Below are 19,362 nucleotides of genomic sequence, written 5' to 3'. Positions count from 1 at the left end.
GTTTTAATGTATCGCAGTGTTGAAAGTTGAAGTTTTTAAGTGTTAGTACGAACCCGCTCTCTCCATTTCATCTTTTCAAGAAGAATCGTGGGGTTATAAGTTCGAGGCCGTCGAGCGTGTTGAAGAATGTACAAAGATTGCATGGAAAGAAGTGACAGCTGCAGCGTGCCCTGTTTCTCCTCTCCATGAGCTCTGTCCATGTTAGGAGACGCTTTCCATCCGCTTTGTGTTCGAATGACGGGCCTCATCCAGCAATGACACATTGGACTCTTTGTTGTCTTCACTCTGAAAACTTTTTGGCATTTCTCTGTATTCTAGAGTTTAACTCTGTCCAAGTGTCATTAGTACAGTAGACCCCTGACATTATTCCTTTCTGAGGTGATGGTCATATTGTGAAATAGCTGTATGGCGGGGGATAGAAACGTATAGGCTAATGTGTTCTGAACCCCCAGGTCTTCAGCAAAAAGCATTAAAATAGCAAAATAGTATATAGCTCTTAATACACACACACACTAAATCAGGGGTGTCAAACTCATTTAAGCTCGGGGGCCACACGGTAGAACAAACATTCTCTCGGGGGCCGGTTAAGTGGAGTAGAGAGAAAGAAAAAAAGAGAGAAAGAAATAAGAGAAAGATAGAGAGAGAAAGGTAGATAGGGTGGGACAAAAAAAGAAAGAGAGACAGAGAGAGAGCGAGAGCGTGAGAAACAAGAGATAAAAACAAAAATAGTGAGAGAGGTGGAAAGAAAGAGAAAGAATGAAATCCAAAGAGAAATAGAATGAGAGAAAAAGAGGAGAGAAGAGAGAAGGAGAGAAAGAGAGAAAGGGAAAAGACAGCAGGGGAAAGCAAGAGAGATAGAGAAAGAGAGTAAAGGAAAAAATGAAGAGAGAGCAAAAGAAGGTAAAAAGACATAGAGAGAAAGAGACAAAAAGGAACAAAGAAAGAGAAAAAGAGACAGAGAGAGAGATAGAGAGAGTGAGAGAAAAATGGAGGGAGAGAGAGAGAGAGAGAGAGAGAGAGAGAGAGAGAGAGAGAGAGAGAGAGAGAGAGAGAGAGAGAGAGAGAGAGAAAGAGACATTAGAGAGAGAGAAATACAAGTGCAGCGTTGGTGAGAGGCACCTGGCTTTGACAACATCAAGTGGACCTATTTCAACCTGCAGCTTGTTTTTCTCTTGCGCTTCTATCTAGCTGGCCGGATCCAATCCCTTAGCGGGCCTGATCTGGCCCGCGGGCCGCCTGTTTGACACCTGTGCACTTAATGGTGTCATAAATAAATATTTATTTTACCTTTGGTGTGACGTGACTTGAGCTGGTGCAGTGGAGTTAGTGGGTGGATGCAAAAAGGGGAGGAGACCGCAGACTGAAATTAGAACCAATTTTAAAAGGAAAGTGTGTATTACTTAGTGCTTCGTAATGGCGAGAAAAATGTCTGTCCCGAGGTACAACTTAATGCTTGCAATCTTTCCAAAGTCTTATTGAACTGCTAGCAAAATGGGATTATACACTGAAAGAATTAATATTGCAGGAACAAACTCACAAATGTGAATATGATTTTCCTGCTTATTGGAAAACAAGTTGTGTTAAAGGGATAGTGTGTATTATTTAGCGCCCGGTAGGCGGAGAGTCTAGGAGGGTTCGGGGGCATGCCCAGGGGGCATTTATGTGGCGTACACAATTTGAAATGATCAAAAAACATATAAAATATGGGGATAACGTATAAGTTGACAGATATGTTAATGTACAGTACAAACTATTAGTGACAGGAATTCCAGTTCTTTGTCTCTTTTTAGCTCAGTTTCCAAACTGCTCTTCAGATATACTACCAATTATAATCTTACATTATGCATGAAATTATTTAATAAAAAATGGATTATACTTATACATTATACTCGACTTTAAGTCAAGTCATGCTTATTTGTATAGCCTTTAATCACAAGTCTCAAAGGGCTGTACAGACAATACACATACATAATTAACAGTAAATATAGGTAATAACAGAAAGTCTGGTTGACAGCTTTTTAGGCCAACATTTATCAGCAATTGAATAGAAGTGTGTTTTAAGCCTAGATTCTAACACTTCCACTGAGGTTGCAGATCGAATCTCAGAGGAAAGAGAATTCCACAGCACCAGGGCTGGATTGGAGAGCACTCTAAAACCTGCAGATTTCTTCTTGACTCTTGGGATCACTATTAGAATAGCATTTTTCACTCTACAAAAAACTTTTATCTAATTCAAACTAAAAAACTTTAAAGTCAACACAGAATCCCCGAAAAAACATCCACACAACAACAATTAAAATTAGAAATATAAAAAAAAATGTTTAAATACAAGAAGTTTTAACTATTTACAATTCAACTTCTAACGAATCTTGACTGAAACAACACAGAACCTCCGATAAACACGCAAAAATCAAAATTAAAATGTGTATGACAAAAACCAAAACATAATTTGCATCTACTGTACTTGACTTTTAAGCACACAAAGTGTTAAGCTTTGAGGAACTGATTTGGATTTTTCTGTAAGTGATAGACCATGCACAATGTCTTGGAGCCATTAATATATTAAAATTATTCCAAATAAGGATCATTTTCCTGCTTTGACTCATTTTTTTTTAATTTCCTTTTTGTCCTCCCTATTGCAATCTCTCTTGAACCGTTCCTGTGCTCAATGTGCTGCTGCGACAGTCCATCCCCAACTCCTCTCTCCCCTACACAGCGGACAAAAACACTCGTATCAACCAATTTAACCAAAATTGAGCGAGAGGGCAATTTTATTGTAATTATTTAATTTTATTTTCTATTTTTTTTATTCAAGTTTTGAGAGCCTGGCGGAGAGCAATTAAACCCTGGCAGCCAGCTTGTACTCACCTGTATTAGAGCAGAGGAACCTCAAAAACCAGGCAGGACATGCTGCATGTTTTCCATCGGATTTTGTGAGACTCTGGTGGGTGGACAGTCAAGGGGGGGCCGGGAGGCATGTTCTCACGGAAGAATAACTTTTTTTCTGGTCACCAAGAGTTCAAAAATGTACAACTATGGGAAAATGTAACAATAGTTAATGCCACAGTTTACCCAGTTGTCCAATCACAATGCAGGCAGGACAAACAAAAACCTGATTGCGTGCTTTTAAAGGGGTTGAATGTCATTTGTCATCATTTATATTGTGAGGGCCAGAATGGAGACAGGACACACTTGCATTACGTTTCTTTCACTTTTATTGGAAGAAAGGAAAGGGTTGCCCCCACGATCCGGTGATCGCTGGGCGCAGGAAGCAGGTCGCTGCGAACGCGGATGTCACGAGGTGGAAGGGGTGACCGGACCAGAACGGAGGCAGGAGACAGGAAGGGAGAACTCAATTGCGTACGATCAAAGCTTTTATTTACCAAAATAAAAGTTGTCCAAAAACTCCGGGACAAAACAGAACAAAAACATTCTTACACTCAGAATGGTCAGGTACAGGTTTCCTCCGACTTAAACTAAACAGGACAAGGCATAACAGAACAGAAAAGGTGTAATGAGCCAACACCCGCAATACCCACAGCCCAACCTTAAATAGCAGCCACGCAGAGCAAAAACGTGGTCTGAGGCGAGTCATAAGCCAGGAAAGAAGAGTAGACATGGTCGGGGACAAGAAAAGGTCAAAAGCTGGGACGGGAGAGTAGACGTGGTCAGGATCAAAAACTGGTTGAAGCCGGTGGGGACAGACATGAGCAAAAAACAGGTTGGAGTCAGGGTCAGAAAAAAAGGGTTCCCTAGTGTAAACTGAGGTTTGCAGATGGACTGACAACAGGGGGCAGATAGGAGTAGGTTTGAATAGGGACAGAGAGCCAATCAGAGTCCGAGGCAGTTGGCGCAAAAGGAACGGGCACAGGTGAAGCATATCAGTCATCATGAAATATATAGTGAGAACTCTAAAAGTTTTTTGAATGAACTTATATTTTTAATAATCCAAGTTCATGAGACTCTGGCGGGATCAATTAAATCCTGGCTGTCTGCCAGAATCTTCCTGGTATGGTATGAGAAACACTGTTACTGTTGCCTATGCAACATCCTTGGAGAAAAGCAACAGCATGTTGTGTCATTCAAAGGCAATTATGCCACGCCGTTGTTAGATGGATCTACTCTGACAGTGGCGGGTGCCACTTATAATCAAAACCCACCTACCCCCGCCCCGGGGCGTTTGTGGGGGGCTGCGGCAATGGCGGGGGCGATGTACGGCTTCTTTAATCTCATTTGCTTGGCTGCTGAGTTGAGTTTCCAGATCGCACATCGTAAAAAAGTGTCGGTTCCAGCCACTTTGCTTCGTTTTCCCGATCGCCCAATCCCCCCCGGCTTCTCAAGTGCAAGAACCTCACAAAAGCATGCTGGGAGGCGTTACCTTCTACGCGAGATTGCTTTTTAATCCGGTGACTATTCTTGTCAATAGAGCCCCCAATACAAGTGCCAACTCGAGCTGTCTTTTGCACCTTTGGGATTCTCGCCGGGTTTCGGTTTTAAATCGAGCAAACAGATGCCAACAGTGGCATTTCTTTCCAGCGAGTCTGTAAAATCAGGGAACGGATGAGTACCCATACGGGTTATCAGATTCTGATCTGATATAAGCTTTTTTTTAAAGTTTCGGCACAGGTATTAGCCCCCTAGTTGTTGTTTTACAATTAGAAACTATAAATTGGAAAAATGCAGAACACCCTGGGATAACACAATCCGTTCTAAGGTGGGGCTCACATGGTGAAATTGTTATGGCGGGGGATAGAAACCTATGCTAATAAGCTAATATGTTCTGAATCTCAGGTACAAAAGCAAAAACATTAGAATTTTATGTAAATATGTAACATTAGTAACAAATAGTATGTAATAAGTACAACTTAGACGTAATATACCAGTAAAATATTAGAGAACATATGAATTAAAAATATAATTTACATTTGACACAAACCAATACCCAACCAATGTCATATATGACAGCAACCAATAGCACACAGCCCTTTCACAGATGTATAAGGCAAGCACAATAACTTATTGTTGATGTTATTTGGCGGGGAAAATGCCGTGACGAGGGGCCAAGGAGGTAGAGCGCTCGTCTTGGGATCAAGGGATCCCAGTTCGAATCCTGGCCCGTTCGTGTTACATGTCAAAGTGTCCTTGGGTAAGACGCTGAACCCCTAATACCCCCAATAAGCAGGTTAGCGCCTTACATGGCTGCAAGCCCGCTATTTGGAAATGTGGAGCACATTGTAAAGCGCTTTGGGAAGTCATTGACTTGAAAAGCGCTATATAAAATGCAGATCATTTCATTTCATTTCATGAAATTATTGTAAGCTAGGAAGCCGTAACCCGGGATTTCGACAGTGTTAGTCATTCAAATCTTGTAATTTATTTAATATACTTTAATTCCGTTAATGATTACAAATTGCTCAATACTACTTTTTCATATCCAATACGATACAGAGTGCAGATCCGCCAACAACGATCTTTTGCCAATCCAATTATTCATATCAAAATAAAAGTTCATTATTAATGCGTGGAAGTAATACATTTGATTTCGGACTGATTTAAAATACTGCCTTTTACCAGCTCCAAAAATAAACAAGAAATCAAAACCTAGTTGCATCCATCCATCCATCATCTGCACAGCTTATCCTCAGTAGGGTCGCAAGGGTGCTGGAGCAGTGGGTAGGGGACACCCTGAACCAGTTGCCAGCCAGTCGCATGGCACACAGAGACAGACAATTCACTCGCTCATTCACACCTAGGGACAATTTGGACCGGCCAATTCACCTGAAAGGCATGCTTTTGGAATGTGGGAGGAAACCGGTGTGCCCGAAGGAAAACCACGCAAGCACGGGGAGAACATGCAAACTCCGCACAGGAAGACTGGTAGCTGGATTTGAACCCATGACCTCAGAACTCTGCCACGCACGCTCTAACCGAGTGGCAATCACCTTTAAATAAGAATGAATGTGAATTTAAGAATATCATTGTTGGGTTTATAGATTGAATAACATATTTAAAGATTCAGTAATTTTGGCTAAATCAGGGGTCACCAACATTTTTGAAGGTGAGAGCTACTTTTTATTACTCATTGGCACGAGGGCCTGCCATTTTGATATACTATTCTAAAATAACAACTTGTTATTACTATGTTATTACCAGGTTGTAATTATTACATGTCAACCACTAAAACATCATATCAGTAAAACATTTAATTGTCTAGAAAATCACAATGACCCATCACTGGTGAGCTACTTTCAGAACTTATCCATAGACTACTTGGATGTTTTTAGACCCCTGTCATAAATCAAATCGGGCCAGCCCTAATTTTAATATTCTGGTGCATAGAGATGTTCGAACCTACAACTTTTTTCTATTGATACGAAAATCTTGAGTAGTCATCAATACCAGAAACAAATACTACTTGTATATAAAATTGCTGAAATTGCACGAGATGATACTGATTTCTAGGTCTTCTTGAAGAAGGCTGATACCGGTGCTAATATCAGATACTGCAAAAACTGATACCTTACAAAAACAATGGTATTGCATCTTTAAATGGTATTGGACCTCACTCTTCTATACTGAGTGATTTATAAGTATTTCTTTTGGAAATTGAGGTACTTTTATATGCCAATGCTATCAGTATTTGGTATCTGGACCAATGAGAGTAGATTTATGGTCTGAAAAAGAGTTCAATCAAACATCCCTCGTAACTCAAAACCAATCTGAGAAAAACATCAATGGAAAACAGAATAATGATCAACAGAGGGAGATCAAATTATCTCATTGCTAATAAGCGCTTGAAGTCTCTTTGATGAAAAACAAGACGAGCGAAAGAAGGTGTGAGGTGAGGGAAATGGGGGGCCTATCTGTGGTCTTCTGAAGTGGAGAGCAAGTCTTAATGAATGTCAAAAGACATAACCTGAAAACCTTAATTGTTATTCTCAACAAAATTATTTTCTGTTGAATTTTTTTATGCTTAAGAGAACCTGAGTAACCCACGGAACGGTTTAGATAATAGCTCACTAGTTACTTTAAAACAAATTTGATTTCTAACTGGCATGTTGTTTTAGAGGTTGACAGAGGTTATTTGAACCCACCTTTTAAAAATTAAAATTTTGTAATAACATAGTAGTAACATAGTAATAAAACATTAACAATATAAGTTGTTATTAGTGTTGAGACTAACACGTTTCAAAGAACCGCATTTCTGCCACACAATTCATTTTCTCGGTGTAGAGCAAATGAGCCCAGCACAAATTGACGTAACTAAGAAGTTTGAAATGGATGGAACGACTGTGTCCCCTTTTGGACAGTTCCCGAATGTACCAATTCACCATGTACCATAATGAAATCTGATAAAATGAAGTTTGAAGGTAATTAAAACATCCAAAGCTATGTATTGATAAAATAACGCAATTATGTTAATGGGAGGGGCATTCTCAAGTACAGAACATTTCGCAAATTTCCCACTTCTTTGGCTTTCTAACAAGTTTAGCAACTTCAATCTCCGTCATCCAAATTCTGGTGGTCTCACATGTGTATGACCCTGCCCAAAGAGGCATGACCTGGTCAAGCGTCCCTGGTCCATATATAAAGGGGAGCCGATCGATAATCGCAAGTCGCCCCCCTCGACGCGGGTGTGAGGACCTGCAATGCGGCCTTGAGAAGCACGTGCGCCATATATTGAGACCAAACGGAGCACAAGACCAAATCTCTCTGCAACAACAAGTAAAAGGGGTTTTTCAAATTCAACACCAAGTTTGCTGGTTCTTGGGGAATGAGCGTTTCTTTCAAGGAATCTCCCCAAATCGACAAGCATTATAGTGGAAAAAATTATTTTTGTGATAGTGACTTTCCCATAATCCCCCCCTCTTTTTTTCTATCATTGATTCTCCGTGTTAATAAATTGTGTGTGAGCTATTTCCATTGGCCTGGTTCATTGCTTCCATTTTATTGGGATTATATATTCATATCAGAACTCAAAAAAACTCAAGTAATAATAACTGAATTTTATCAGTGTAGGAAATTCTACCATGCTTCAGAGAAATAAAAAAAGATTTATGGTGGAAGGCAATTTTCGTTTACGGATTGCAGTGAAGAATAATTCGTTTCAATCCCAACAATTTTCAAAATTAAAGCTGGACAAATCCCTACATTGGTAATGAGTATTGTAACGCACTATTAATACATTTTTGTAACTTTTGTAACTAGTGCCTGGTAACTTTTGTAAATAGTACAACACTGTGCGTTACTCTGCTACTTATCAAAAGCTGATCAGGAAGAGCGTGTTTATATGTACCTACAAAGTATAACTGAATACAGTTACAGTGACGGTGTCTCAAGCACAGAGTATGAGGACGCTGGATTGTTCCTCATGGAGATATTCTTCGTACCGTAAATACTCACAGCTGTATTAAGGACTATAAAATAAAACACTGCAATCAGGGCGTCCATTTATTTGCGCTTATTTGTTTTCGTGTCACCAATAGCTAATGTTAGGTAGCCTGTGAAGAGGGGGCTTACACAGGACCAACCAAATCAACGGAGCAAACATGAGCACTGAGTTGAAGTTTGGTATCTCTATGTGTAAAATTATTTTTGCAATACACCATGCCTAGAGGAAAAAAATGTCTTGGAGGTTACTTAGAAATGCAGAAGGAAATCTTAGAGTGGTTTGAAGCCCAAAGATAACATGGATATGGAGTGTCTCGGCTCAGTGTCCGTTTGCAAGCTCTCAAGATTGCACAAGCCAAGAAATACAAAGAGTTAACTGCTTCCATAAGTTGATATACACGGTTTTTACATTTCTTTTATCGTGTGGCTATTTTCGAGCAGTTTTAGGGGGTCGGCTTGAATGGAAGAATATATGGTGATTTGAAACTAGATAGTTACCTAAAGAGTTGTGTGCTAATTTGGGATTTTGGTAATTGAGGGTGTTGAAATTACTTTTAAAATTATGTAACTAGCATTTTTAATTACTGTTTTTCAGTAATGCCCCCAAAACTGTTTTTCTTTTTTTTTTTTTTTGGTAAATGCATATTCACGCTAATCGGTAACAAAAATAAGCCCTTAGCTTAAAAATGAGTGACCTTTGATGCCACTTTGATATAAACACAATATCAAAATCAGAAATACTTGTATAGAGAACATGAATCATATGCCATTTTGTTTTTAACTTGACTTTCCTTTGAAGTGGCCTGCCCCGACCTTTGGTTCCCCTCAACGTTTCTCTTCTTGGCTTTTTCACCATTCCACACTTTTTTTTATCTTCATTATTAGCTACTTCAAGTAAGTCCTATTCCCCACAGCCAAAGGACAATTCTTCCTCTTCTCAGGCCCGTCTGTTTGAATCCTAATAATCCACCTCATTAGAAAAGTTCCCGTCCGGATCTAAATGAGGAGGTCTTCATTCAAGCCGGACATCACAGGTGCTCGCTCGCTCTCCGGTCTCGGGAGGCCCGGGTCTTTGAGGATGCCGACTATTAACCCGCGCTCTAATCATCTCGTCGGGGGGGAAGGGAACCCGCCGGCGCCGAGGAATTAATGCGACCCGCCGAGGAATACGGCAAGGGAGTCGCTCGCATCCGCCGGTCTAGGTTTTTTAGGTAGCCGCTTCATTTGGCCTTGATGGTAGAGGCGTGAAAGCGCACTGGCACCCGGCGAGCCCGTTCCGCTTCGCCGTCGCTAATTCGTGGTGACAAATGTGCTCGGATGATCCGGCCCGCCAGCGCTAATGGAGCAGAGGGGAGAGCGAGCTTCATTTGCACCAGGCCCGCTCCAATTAATCCGAGCGGCTTTACCCTGGGCTAATTGGAGCGGGGCCCTCCCTGCCCCGTGTCTTAACGATACATCCGACACGGTTAACCCTCCTCTCTGATAGTTTAATCCTATCGGAACATTCATTTTTCCGGTATTTACTGCGGAAGGTTGAACCCATTACGACAAGATACCTAACCCTAGTATTGGGTTCAAAAGAGGGCGAGGCAATGCTGCACTTTGGGTCAATAACAATTCAAGTCAAGTCATGTTTATTTGTGATGCCCTTAATCACAAGGAGTCTCAAAGGGATGCACAGGCCACAGATTATTGCAAACCACAGACTATTTTCACACCATCCCCTAATCTAAAATCTACATGAGGGCGAGGAAACACTCAAAAATCTCAACATGAGGAAAATGAAGAAACCTTGAGAAGGGACCGCACATGAGGTATCCCCCTTCCAAGATGACCAGGCTGCAATGGATGTTACAATAACAAATAATACATAGATATTGTTAACATAAAATATAGGTAATTCCTATGCTATAGAATAGAAGTGTGTTTTAAGCTTAGTTTTAAACAGTTCCACTGAGGTTGCAGATCGAATCTCAGGGGGAAGAGCATTCCAAAGCAACAGTGCCCGAATGGAGAACGCTCTTGGATCACTAGTAGACCAGCATTTTCAGAGCGAAGGCTCCGGACCGGAACATAGGTGGAAATTAAATCTGAAAGATATGAGGGAGCAAGTCCATATATGATTTTGTATAATACCAACAGAACCTTAAAATCACATCTTAAGCTAACAGGGAGCCAATGCAGGTTAGCTAAAATCGGGGTAATGTGGTCAAACTTTCTTGTCTTAGTTAAAAGCCTCTCTGCAGCATTTTGTACCAGCTGAAGGCTCTTGATTTTGGACTTCGGGAGACCGGAGAGTAGTGCATTGCAGTAATCGAGACGGGAGGTAACAAACGCATGAATTATAATCCCTGCATCCGACAGAGACAGCATAGGGCGAATTTTAGCAATGTTGCGAAGATGGAAAAAAGATTTTCTAGTAATATTCTTAACTTGTGTTTGAAAGGACAGATCGGGGTCAAATATGACACCTACATTTTTGACTGAGTTACTCTGGGTGATATTACATTGGTCAATGTTCAGAACAGTTTTTGAGGACAAGTCACGGCATTTAGATGGACCAATAACTAACATTTCGGTCTTTTCAGAGTTAAGGCGCAAGAAGTTGAGTAAAAATCTCATTATGCATCCAAAAGGGTCTGGCTGCAACGTGAGAAAGTATTTTTTTAAGTCAATTGTCATCTCATCAATAGCAGTGAATTTTTCCCTTTGAAATGGGTCTTTGACGTCTATGATGATCAATTGTAGTGATTGAGTTTTTTTATTGAACAGGCCAACTTTTGGGGTAGAAAGAAAGCCTTGCGTTTTTCACTTGACTGTAATAGTCTCAAAGTTTAGTGTTGGACATAACTATAACCTGCGCAATGAATGCTCTGCATTTTATATAGCCCTTTTCAAGTCAATGGAGACCTCCCAAAGAGCTTCCCACTTTTCCCTTTTACACCCTAACTAAACTGATAGCAGCATGAGGCATGGGGGATTCAGTGTCTTGCTCAAGGACACTCCGACATATAATACAGAGGAGCCGGGAATTGAACCTGCAAACCTCTTGATCCCAAGACGAGTGCTTTACCTCCTAAGCCAATGCCCCTACAATCTATCTAAATATCCACTCCAACCATACCTTTGGTTGTGGACCAAACAGGATAAATATTTAATGAAATCACTAAAACTTGACTTTTTTTTAACATAAAAAGAGTTTAAAACATTCATGATTATTACTCAAAAATACATTAAATAACTTAAATAACAAAAACATTGCTCTCATTAAAATATCTCCTGTCAAAACTATACAAATTCAAAATGTGAAAAAAACGGAAATATAAAAAAAGTTGTGCTTTTCACTTAGGGATTTTTTTCTTTGGGGAAAAAACATATGCAGTATCCTCATTTTTTTTTAATTCCTTAACTTTCTGTATCTTCTGTTCTGCATTCAGGTTTTTCAGCTTACTCTTATGTTTTGTCTTGTCGTGCCATTTTCTGTGAAATTTCTTAATTACGGCCACATTAGCTCCACAAAGCGGGTTTACCAGCAATATCAGTAAACATCCTCCAATCGGTTTTGAAAGGCTCTGTTTTCCGAATAGAATTGTTTCCCAGCCACTGAGAGGGTTTAGCATCCACGTAATCCACAGCAACAGAAATGTCACCCTGCTTTTCTCCGTTTAGCCTTCCGTTACATCGTGATAGATAGAAGTTGGTTCCTGGGTGGGACATCTCCGCTTTCTGATACTAAAGACTCATTATTAATGCACTTGCCGGTCTTTTTTGAAGTTCTGCTTGAATTGCATCCTTTCACAAAGCTTTTTTTCTTAGAAGTTTTCTTGGAGATGAGTATTTTCGAGAAACTTATTAATGTTCATCTGTTGTTTACTAAGCAATGGTAAAAGCTAGAAACATATTTTTTTTTAATTGAAAGATGAGGGTTGATATGCCTCTATGGCTACAGACATAAATGATCTGTGCGCCTTCAAAAATGAGTAAAAATGGCAGAAATTGCCTGGCCCATGCACTTTCCATTTTAGAGAAATGCCTGGCATGAAATGAGTTAAATGAAATCATGGTTACGAGATTGCAGATGTGTTTTTGTTTATTATTTGAATCCATGGTAGTTTATTTTAATTAATGAAGTATTTTTACACCACTAGGGGTTCCTAAGTAATACACACTGGGGCTCTAAGGTTTTGTTTGATATTCTCCCCACAGGAAATCATAATGATGGACATTAAAGTAGAGAGCGTTAAACACGTTAGCTTTCACAGCTTTGATGTTCAGGTTTCTGAGCTCGCTCCTGCTGCGGTTGTTTTTTAAGTGTGTTTCCAAGGCCTTAAAACCAGACCCCCGCATTATTTTCAATCGCATCACCAAAACAAATAATACGAGAACGTATTTTCATTTCATGTGAACGTCAATTGAGGGCTTTCGTGTCATAAATAGATATCGATGAATAAAAACAGATAACCAATTCTGAGCTAGCTTAAAAGACCGTTTGATTCCCTTTTGAAACACGCTCTGCGCGTTCGGCATCAAAACAACCCGATTTTGAAACCCATCCCCTCTAATATGATTGTAATCTCTTGATTTGATTGACATTTGTCACATGTATACAATGTTGCATTAGGAAGAAGCTCGCCTTGTGCACTCGAGCAATTGTTGCCCTGTCACTTGGTTTTTTTTTATTCCATTACTTACAAAAGGTTGTTGTTGTTTTCGTATTCCCTCATCACCATACGCGGATGCTCTTGAGTAGACCCCCCCTACACTCCATTTCGAAAGGTGTGTGTGGCACATCTGTGCAGCTATTGTTTATTCATGGAGTAAACCCCTTTGAAAAGTGTTAAGATACTTCCCACTCATTATAAAAATCCTGCCATCCGTGGATTAGGACTTTGATGCCACAATCCTGCTTCAAAGGCTGCTTTCACTGCTATTAATCACAGTTTAGCTTGTGAAGATACAGCCAGGGAAAACATTTGGACATCTTGTGCAGGGAACTTTGAAAGGTTGAGACTGTCGCGCATCTGCTGCTTTCGTAATAGTGCAGATGCCTCTCTGACTGCGTTGGGCTCCATATGGGATTGTCTTTCTAACAACACGCTGGTCACAAGTTAATAAATTGAGAATTGTTGGCCAGAAGATTCGGTACAGCTGTGAGATCGAAAGCAAAACATATGCTTTTCAGATTCAGATTCAGATTCAGATCTACTTTATTGTCATTCTAGTACACGTGTATACAGAACGAAATGTCGATGGATCTGACTCCCACAGTTTCCCTCAGTGTCCTTCAGTGTACAGATATAAATAAAGCTGTATTGTGTTATTTACCATAGTGCCGATAGTGCAAGAAGAGACGCTAACCAGATGTGCAAGATGGGCAGTCAGGTTAACAAGTCAGGTACACAGTACCATTATATTGTAAACAATAACACTGTAAGTAATAACACTGTAAGTAACAATAGTGCAGAGATCAAATGTGCAAGGAGTGGCAAGCTATAAAAAAACTGCCACTAGTGCAAAAGTCAAATTAGCAGCCGTTTAGATTTTAGTTAACTATATGTTAGATTGACCATTTAACAGTCTAATGGCCAGGGGGACTAGACTATTGCGGAGCCTGGTGGTCCTGCACCGCACACTGCAGTACCTCTTCCCAGAGGCTAGCAGAGTGAATGGTCCATGATGGGGGTGAGAGGGGTCCCCGGTAATGTTCTTAGCATGGGATAAGCAGCGCTTCTGGCCAATGTCCTGAATGGAGGGAAGTGTAGTCCCGATTATTTTCTCCGCTGTCCTCGTTACCCTCCTCACACTACCCCAGTCGGTAGCGCTGCAGCCTCCACACCACACAGAGATACAGCTGGTCAGGATACTCTCTATGGTGCCCCTGTAGAATGTGATGAGGGATGGTGGGGGCAGGTGGGCTCTCCTCATCCTCCGCAGGAAGTACAGGCGCTGCTGTGCCCTCTTAACCAGAGATGCAGTGTTCACGGACCAGGTGAGTTTGTTTGTGATGTGCACCCCTAGGAACTTGATACTGCTGACAACCTCCACAGCCTTGTTGTTGATGCAAAGTGGGGCATGGTTGGGCTGGTTTTTCCTAAAGTCGACAATGATCTCTTTAGTCTTGTCAACATTCAGGACCAGGCTGTTGTCCTTGCACCAGCCCACCATCTGCTCCACTTCCTCTCTGTAGGCCAGGTCGTTGTCATCCCTGATGAGGCCCACCACCGTTGTGTCGTCAGCATACTTCACGATGTGGTTTGTGGCGGACCTAGGGGCGCAGTCGTGTGTCATCAAGGTGAACAGCAAGGGGCTTAGGACGCAGCCTTGGGGGGAGCCCGTGCTGAGGTAGATGACATCTGAACTGTTCTGACCTATCCGCACAGATTGGGGTCTGTCACAGAGGAAGTCCAGCAGCCAGTTCCGCAGGGGGGTGTTGAAACCCAGAAGCCCCATTTTGTCTACCAGATGTTGTGGGATGATGGTGTTGAATGCTGAACTGAAGTCCAGGAACAGCATCCGCACATGGGTGTTCTTCTCCTCTAGGTGTGTCAGGCTCAGGTGAAGCGCAGAGGAGATGGCATCCCTGGTGGAGCGGTTTGTCCTGTAGGCAAACTGAAAGGGGTCGAATGAAGAGGGGAGACTGGAGGTGATGTGCTCTTTAACCAGTCTCTCGAAGCACTTCATTATGATAGGAGTCAGTGCAACGGGCCGGTAATCGTTGAGTGATAAGATCTGGGTTTTCTTTGGCACTGGGATGATGTTGGCAAATTTGAAGCATGATGGTACTTTGGCTTGGTCTAGCGAGGTGTTGAAAATGTCTGTTAGTACACAAGCCAGCTGATCGGCGCACTCCCTAAGTACCCGCCCCGGAATGTTGTCCGGGCCTGGAGCCTTCCTTGTGTTGACCCTTCTCAGGGTCTTCCTCACGTCAGATGAGTCCAGGTGGAGTGCTCTTTCGTCCTGATTTGGAGCCGCTTTCACTGCAGGGGTGCTGTTTTGTGCCTCGAACCTACCAAAGAAATTGTTGAGGTCATTCAGAAAGTCCATGCTAGTGTTCTGCACTGGGGTGGTGTTTGGCTTGTAACTGGTGATGGCCTGGATGCCTTTCCACATATCCCTGGTGTTGGTTGTGCTGAGGAAACGTTCCTGAATCTTTTGACTGTACGTTCGCTTTGCTAGTCTGATGGCACGGTTCAGGTTAGCCCTCGCTGATAACAGCGCCTCCTTGTCACCAGATCTAAAGGCAAGGTTACGTACTTTTAGTTGATTGCGTATTTCAGCAGTCATCCAGGGCTTCTGATTGGCACGGGTGCATATAGTTTTGTTATTGCTGACGTCTTCTGCGCATTTACTGATGTAGGCTGACACAGAAATGGCGTACTCATCTATATTTATTTTGTTGTTGTAAGTGGCAGCCGATTTAAACATGTCCCAATCAGTGCACTCAAAGCAGTCCTGTAGTGCCTCCATAGCCCCCTCAGACCACACCCTCACCTGCTTCACTGTTGGTCTTTCTCTTGTTAGCAGGGGCTTGTATGCAGGAATTAGCATAACAGAAAGGTGATCTGATGAGCCTAGGTGGGGGCGGGGGGCTGCTTTATATGCACCTTTGATGTTTGTGTAGGCCAGGTCTAATGTGTTCCTACCTCTTGTAGCAAAGTTTACATGCTGATGGAAATGCGGGAGAACTGTTTTCATATTGGCCTGGTTAAAGTCCCCCGCCGCAATAAAAATGCACTCAGTATAAGCATGCTGCAGTTCACTCACAGTTCGGTAGAGAATGTCCATTGCCTCCTTCGTATTAGCGCTATAGTAATAGTCATAATACATTGTATTTCGAAGCGCCTTTCAGGACACCCGAGGTCACTGTACATATAGGAGATCACACATCAATAAAGCAATAGTAAAACAAGCAAGTAATAAATAGCAAATAAAACACATTAGAGTTAAAAGGGGGCGGTATGTGAGGCAGATGGTCAAGAAAAGGCAAGTCTGAAGAAGTACGTTTTGAGTCCGGGTTTGAAGGTGGACAGGGTCGCAGAATTTCGGAGGTCAGGCGGCAATGAGTTCCAGAGCTGGCGGGCAGAGCGGCTGAAAGCTCTGCTCCTCGTGGAGCTGAGGCGGGCATGGGGTATAGTTGAATGGAGGGAGGAAGAGGATCTGAGGATGCTGGATGGCGTGGCAGTGTGAAGGAAGTCGGAGAGGAAGGGAGGGGGCAAGGTTATGAATGGCCATGTAGGTGTAGAGCAGAATTTTGTAACTGATTCTATGGTAGATTGGGAGCTAGTGGAGTTGCTGAAAGACATGGGTGATGTGATGGCGAGAGGGGGTTTTGGTGTTGATGCGTGCAGCAGAGTTATGGACGAACTGAAGTTTATGGGGGGGACTTTTGAGGTAAACCGCAGAGGAGGGAAATGCAAAAATCGAGGCGTGATGTGACCAGGCTATGCATGAGGACGGCTGTTGTGTGTAGGTTGAGGGAGGGGTGGAGACGGTTGATGGAGCGCATGTGAAAGCAGGCTGACCGGGTGATATTGTTTATATGAGAGTTAAAGGAGAGTGTGCTGTCAAGGATGACACCCAGACTCTTGACCAGAGGGGATTGAATAACTGAGGAATTGTCAATGAAAAGAGAGAAGGAATCAACTTAGAGAGGGTGGATTTGGTGCAGATGAGAAGTAGCTGGGAAGAGTCTCTTTTAACTTTTTTCTGCATAACCTCAGTAATCATTTAGTACTTATCATGTGGTTATTGATTAAAAAGGGCTCTATTGTTTTTGTCTTCCTCGTGTAAGATGCGTGACGGATAGATTATTCCACATTGCTTCAATTACTAGTACATCATTAAGGGCTTTGTTTCGTTTGGCCTTTTTCAGGCGTCAGAAGACCCCGATTTTTGTGATGCGGCTTGGGAAATTCCCCCTAGGAAGTAGACCATATGACGTGTTATCAGATTATTTGCCTCAAACTTTGCCAACAAAATCCAGGAAAGCAGCAATCGAACTAGAGAGTGTAAGTGCAAGATGCCGCTCCTCCCTCATGCATAAATCAAGCTTTCTGTTGTATTTGTTGTTCTGGGTTTAACAAGGCCCTAGAAAAATGGCCCGGCAGGCTAAGCAATACCCCCTAGAGTCTCCCGCGAGGGGGGAGGATGAGAGTCTCAGGAGGACGGATTCAATGGTAACAGCTATGGCACTAATACAGAAAACCAGACGGCTTACCCAAACCACACTACCGGGGGGTGTTAGAAGCGAAGTGCCACTGCGGGAAGATCTGCAAAAACACAAGGGGCCTCGAGATACAACCCAGGTCTATAAATGGGAAAGGGGAAAACAGAGTCAGCGCATGGTGGAAACACCCAGTGAGATGTATGAGGACTCCAGTCAGGAAGCACCCCACAGTATACGAGACCTCTTGGCATCTGTCGCACCCCTCGACTACAGAGTCCCCTGTCACACAATCCTTGTTTGGATTAAGAGGGAGAAGTTTAACTGGGGACCAGGAGAAGATGAGCAGTGACTGGCCATCACTGACGGCCCGGCAACTTGAGGGCGTTGTGGTTCAGGTTCGCAACGCCCAGTTACAGTTGGACACCGCCTGATGACATCTTCTCCTGGTTGAAAGCTACAGTCACTTTCTGAGTGACTGGGAAAGGTAGCACTAATTTGTGTATGTTATAACTGATTCCATATACAGGTACATACTTTAAGTTAAACAAATTGGGGTCAATATTATTTTTCAAGGGAACTTCTAACAACATTAACCTTTTTTTAAATATAAGCTAAGGAATTGAGTTCAAACGACCTGATTCGTCCAATGTTGACATAGAACTTGGTTATTTGTGTGATAAATGTTTTACCAGTGAGTTAATTCTGTGGGAACAAATGTTTTCCTCTTAAAATAGTCAAGTGAAGTCAATTCATGTTTATTTGTTTAGCCTTTAATCACGAAGAGTCTCAAAGGGGTGCACAGACCACAGATTATTGCAAACCACAGACTGTTATTACATCCTCCCCTGATCCGAAACCAACATGAGGGCAAGGAAAAACTCCAAAACCTCAACATGAGGAAAATGAAGAAACCTTGAGAAGGGACCGCACATGAGGTAATCCCCCTTCCAGGATGACCAGGCTGCAATGGATGTTGCAATAACAAATAATACACAGATATTGTCAACATAAAATATTGGTTAGAGGTGTGTTTTAAGCCTAGATTTAAACAGTTCCACTGAGGTTGCAGATTGAATCTCAGTAGTAAGAGAATTCCACAACACCGGGGACCGTGTGGAGAACTTTCTCGAACCTGCGGATCTCTTCCTGGCTCTTGGGATCACTAGTAGACCAGCATTTTCAGAGCTAAGGCTCCGGACCGGAACGTAGGGCGAAATTAAATCTGAAAGATATGAGGGAGCAAATATTTTTGACAAGGAATTTAAAAGAAAATTAAAATCTCTGTGGTTCTTGTTTTTCTGTGGTGTTTTGGGGCGGCTGCAAAACTAGCTTAATGGTTCATTGACTCTACCACATGAAACACCACTGTTGTACTGTTATCAGATCTTACAAGAGCAAGAGGTTTTGACATGACCTTCGTTCAATAAATAACGTCTGATATGACTTATCAAGTTTTTGGTTTTTTCGACAGGCAGTCTGGCCACAGCCCGAGCCCGTGTGAACGCCGCCTCTCGATCGCTTCCGCCGCAGCTCAGCTCAGGACGTAGCAAGGTGAGACTGGTGATTGCCAATGAGTCGCATATGAGAGCGTGGTGCTTTTTATGAGTCGCTCTCAGGCATTTCTGCCATACGCCGTACTATAAAAACACAGCCAAAAGCGTGCTGTGAAGCATAGCTACATTAATAGACTACCCTGTTATGTTTATTCTTTTGCTTGTGGTGAGGCAGCATTGCCATCTGGCACTTAGTGTGAGTAGCCTGAATAGATTTTTCAAACTTTTACGATGTTTGACCACTAAAAGAAA

General features: G+C 42.2%; 1 protein-coding gene across 4 annotated transcripts in view; it reads left to right on the top strand.

The window, feature by feature from the left end:
• Positions 1–19,362, top strand: part of myo3b (myosin IIIB) — a 171,700-nt gene that overhangs the window by 77,880 nt on the left and 74,458 nt on the right. For all 4 annotated transcript variants that reach the window (XM_088352866.1, XM_088352869.1, XM_088352868.1 and 1 more), the window contains one exon: positions 19,029–19,108. In XM_088352866.1, coding sequence (XP_088208992.1) covers positions 19,029–19,108 — 80 coding nt within the window. The remainder of the gene's footprint in view (positions 1–19,028; positions 19,109–19,362) is intronic.

The sequence above is a fragment of the Urocampus carinirostris genome, chromosome 14, assembly GCF_059441175.1.
Source record: "Urocampus carinirostris isolate Australia breed hairy pipefish chromosome 14, RoL_Ucar_1.0, whole genome shotgun sequence".
Lineage (NCBI taxonomy): Eukaryota > Metazoa > Chordata > Actinopteri > Syngnathiformes > Syngnathidae > Urocampus > Urocampus carinirostris.
The sequence above is the reverse complement of the archived record's forward strand: the minus strand, read 5'-3'. Positions and strand labels throughout refer to the sequence as shown.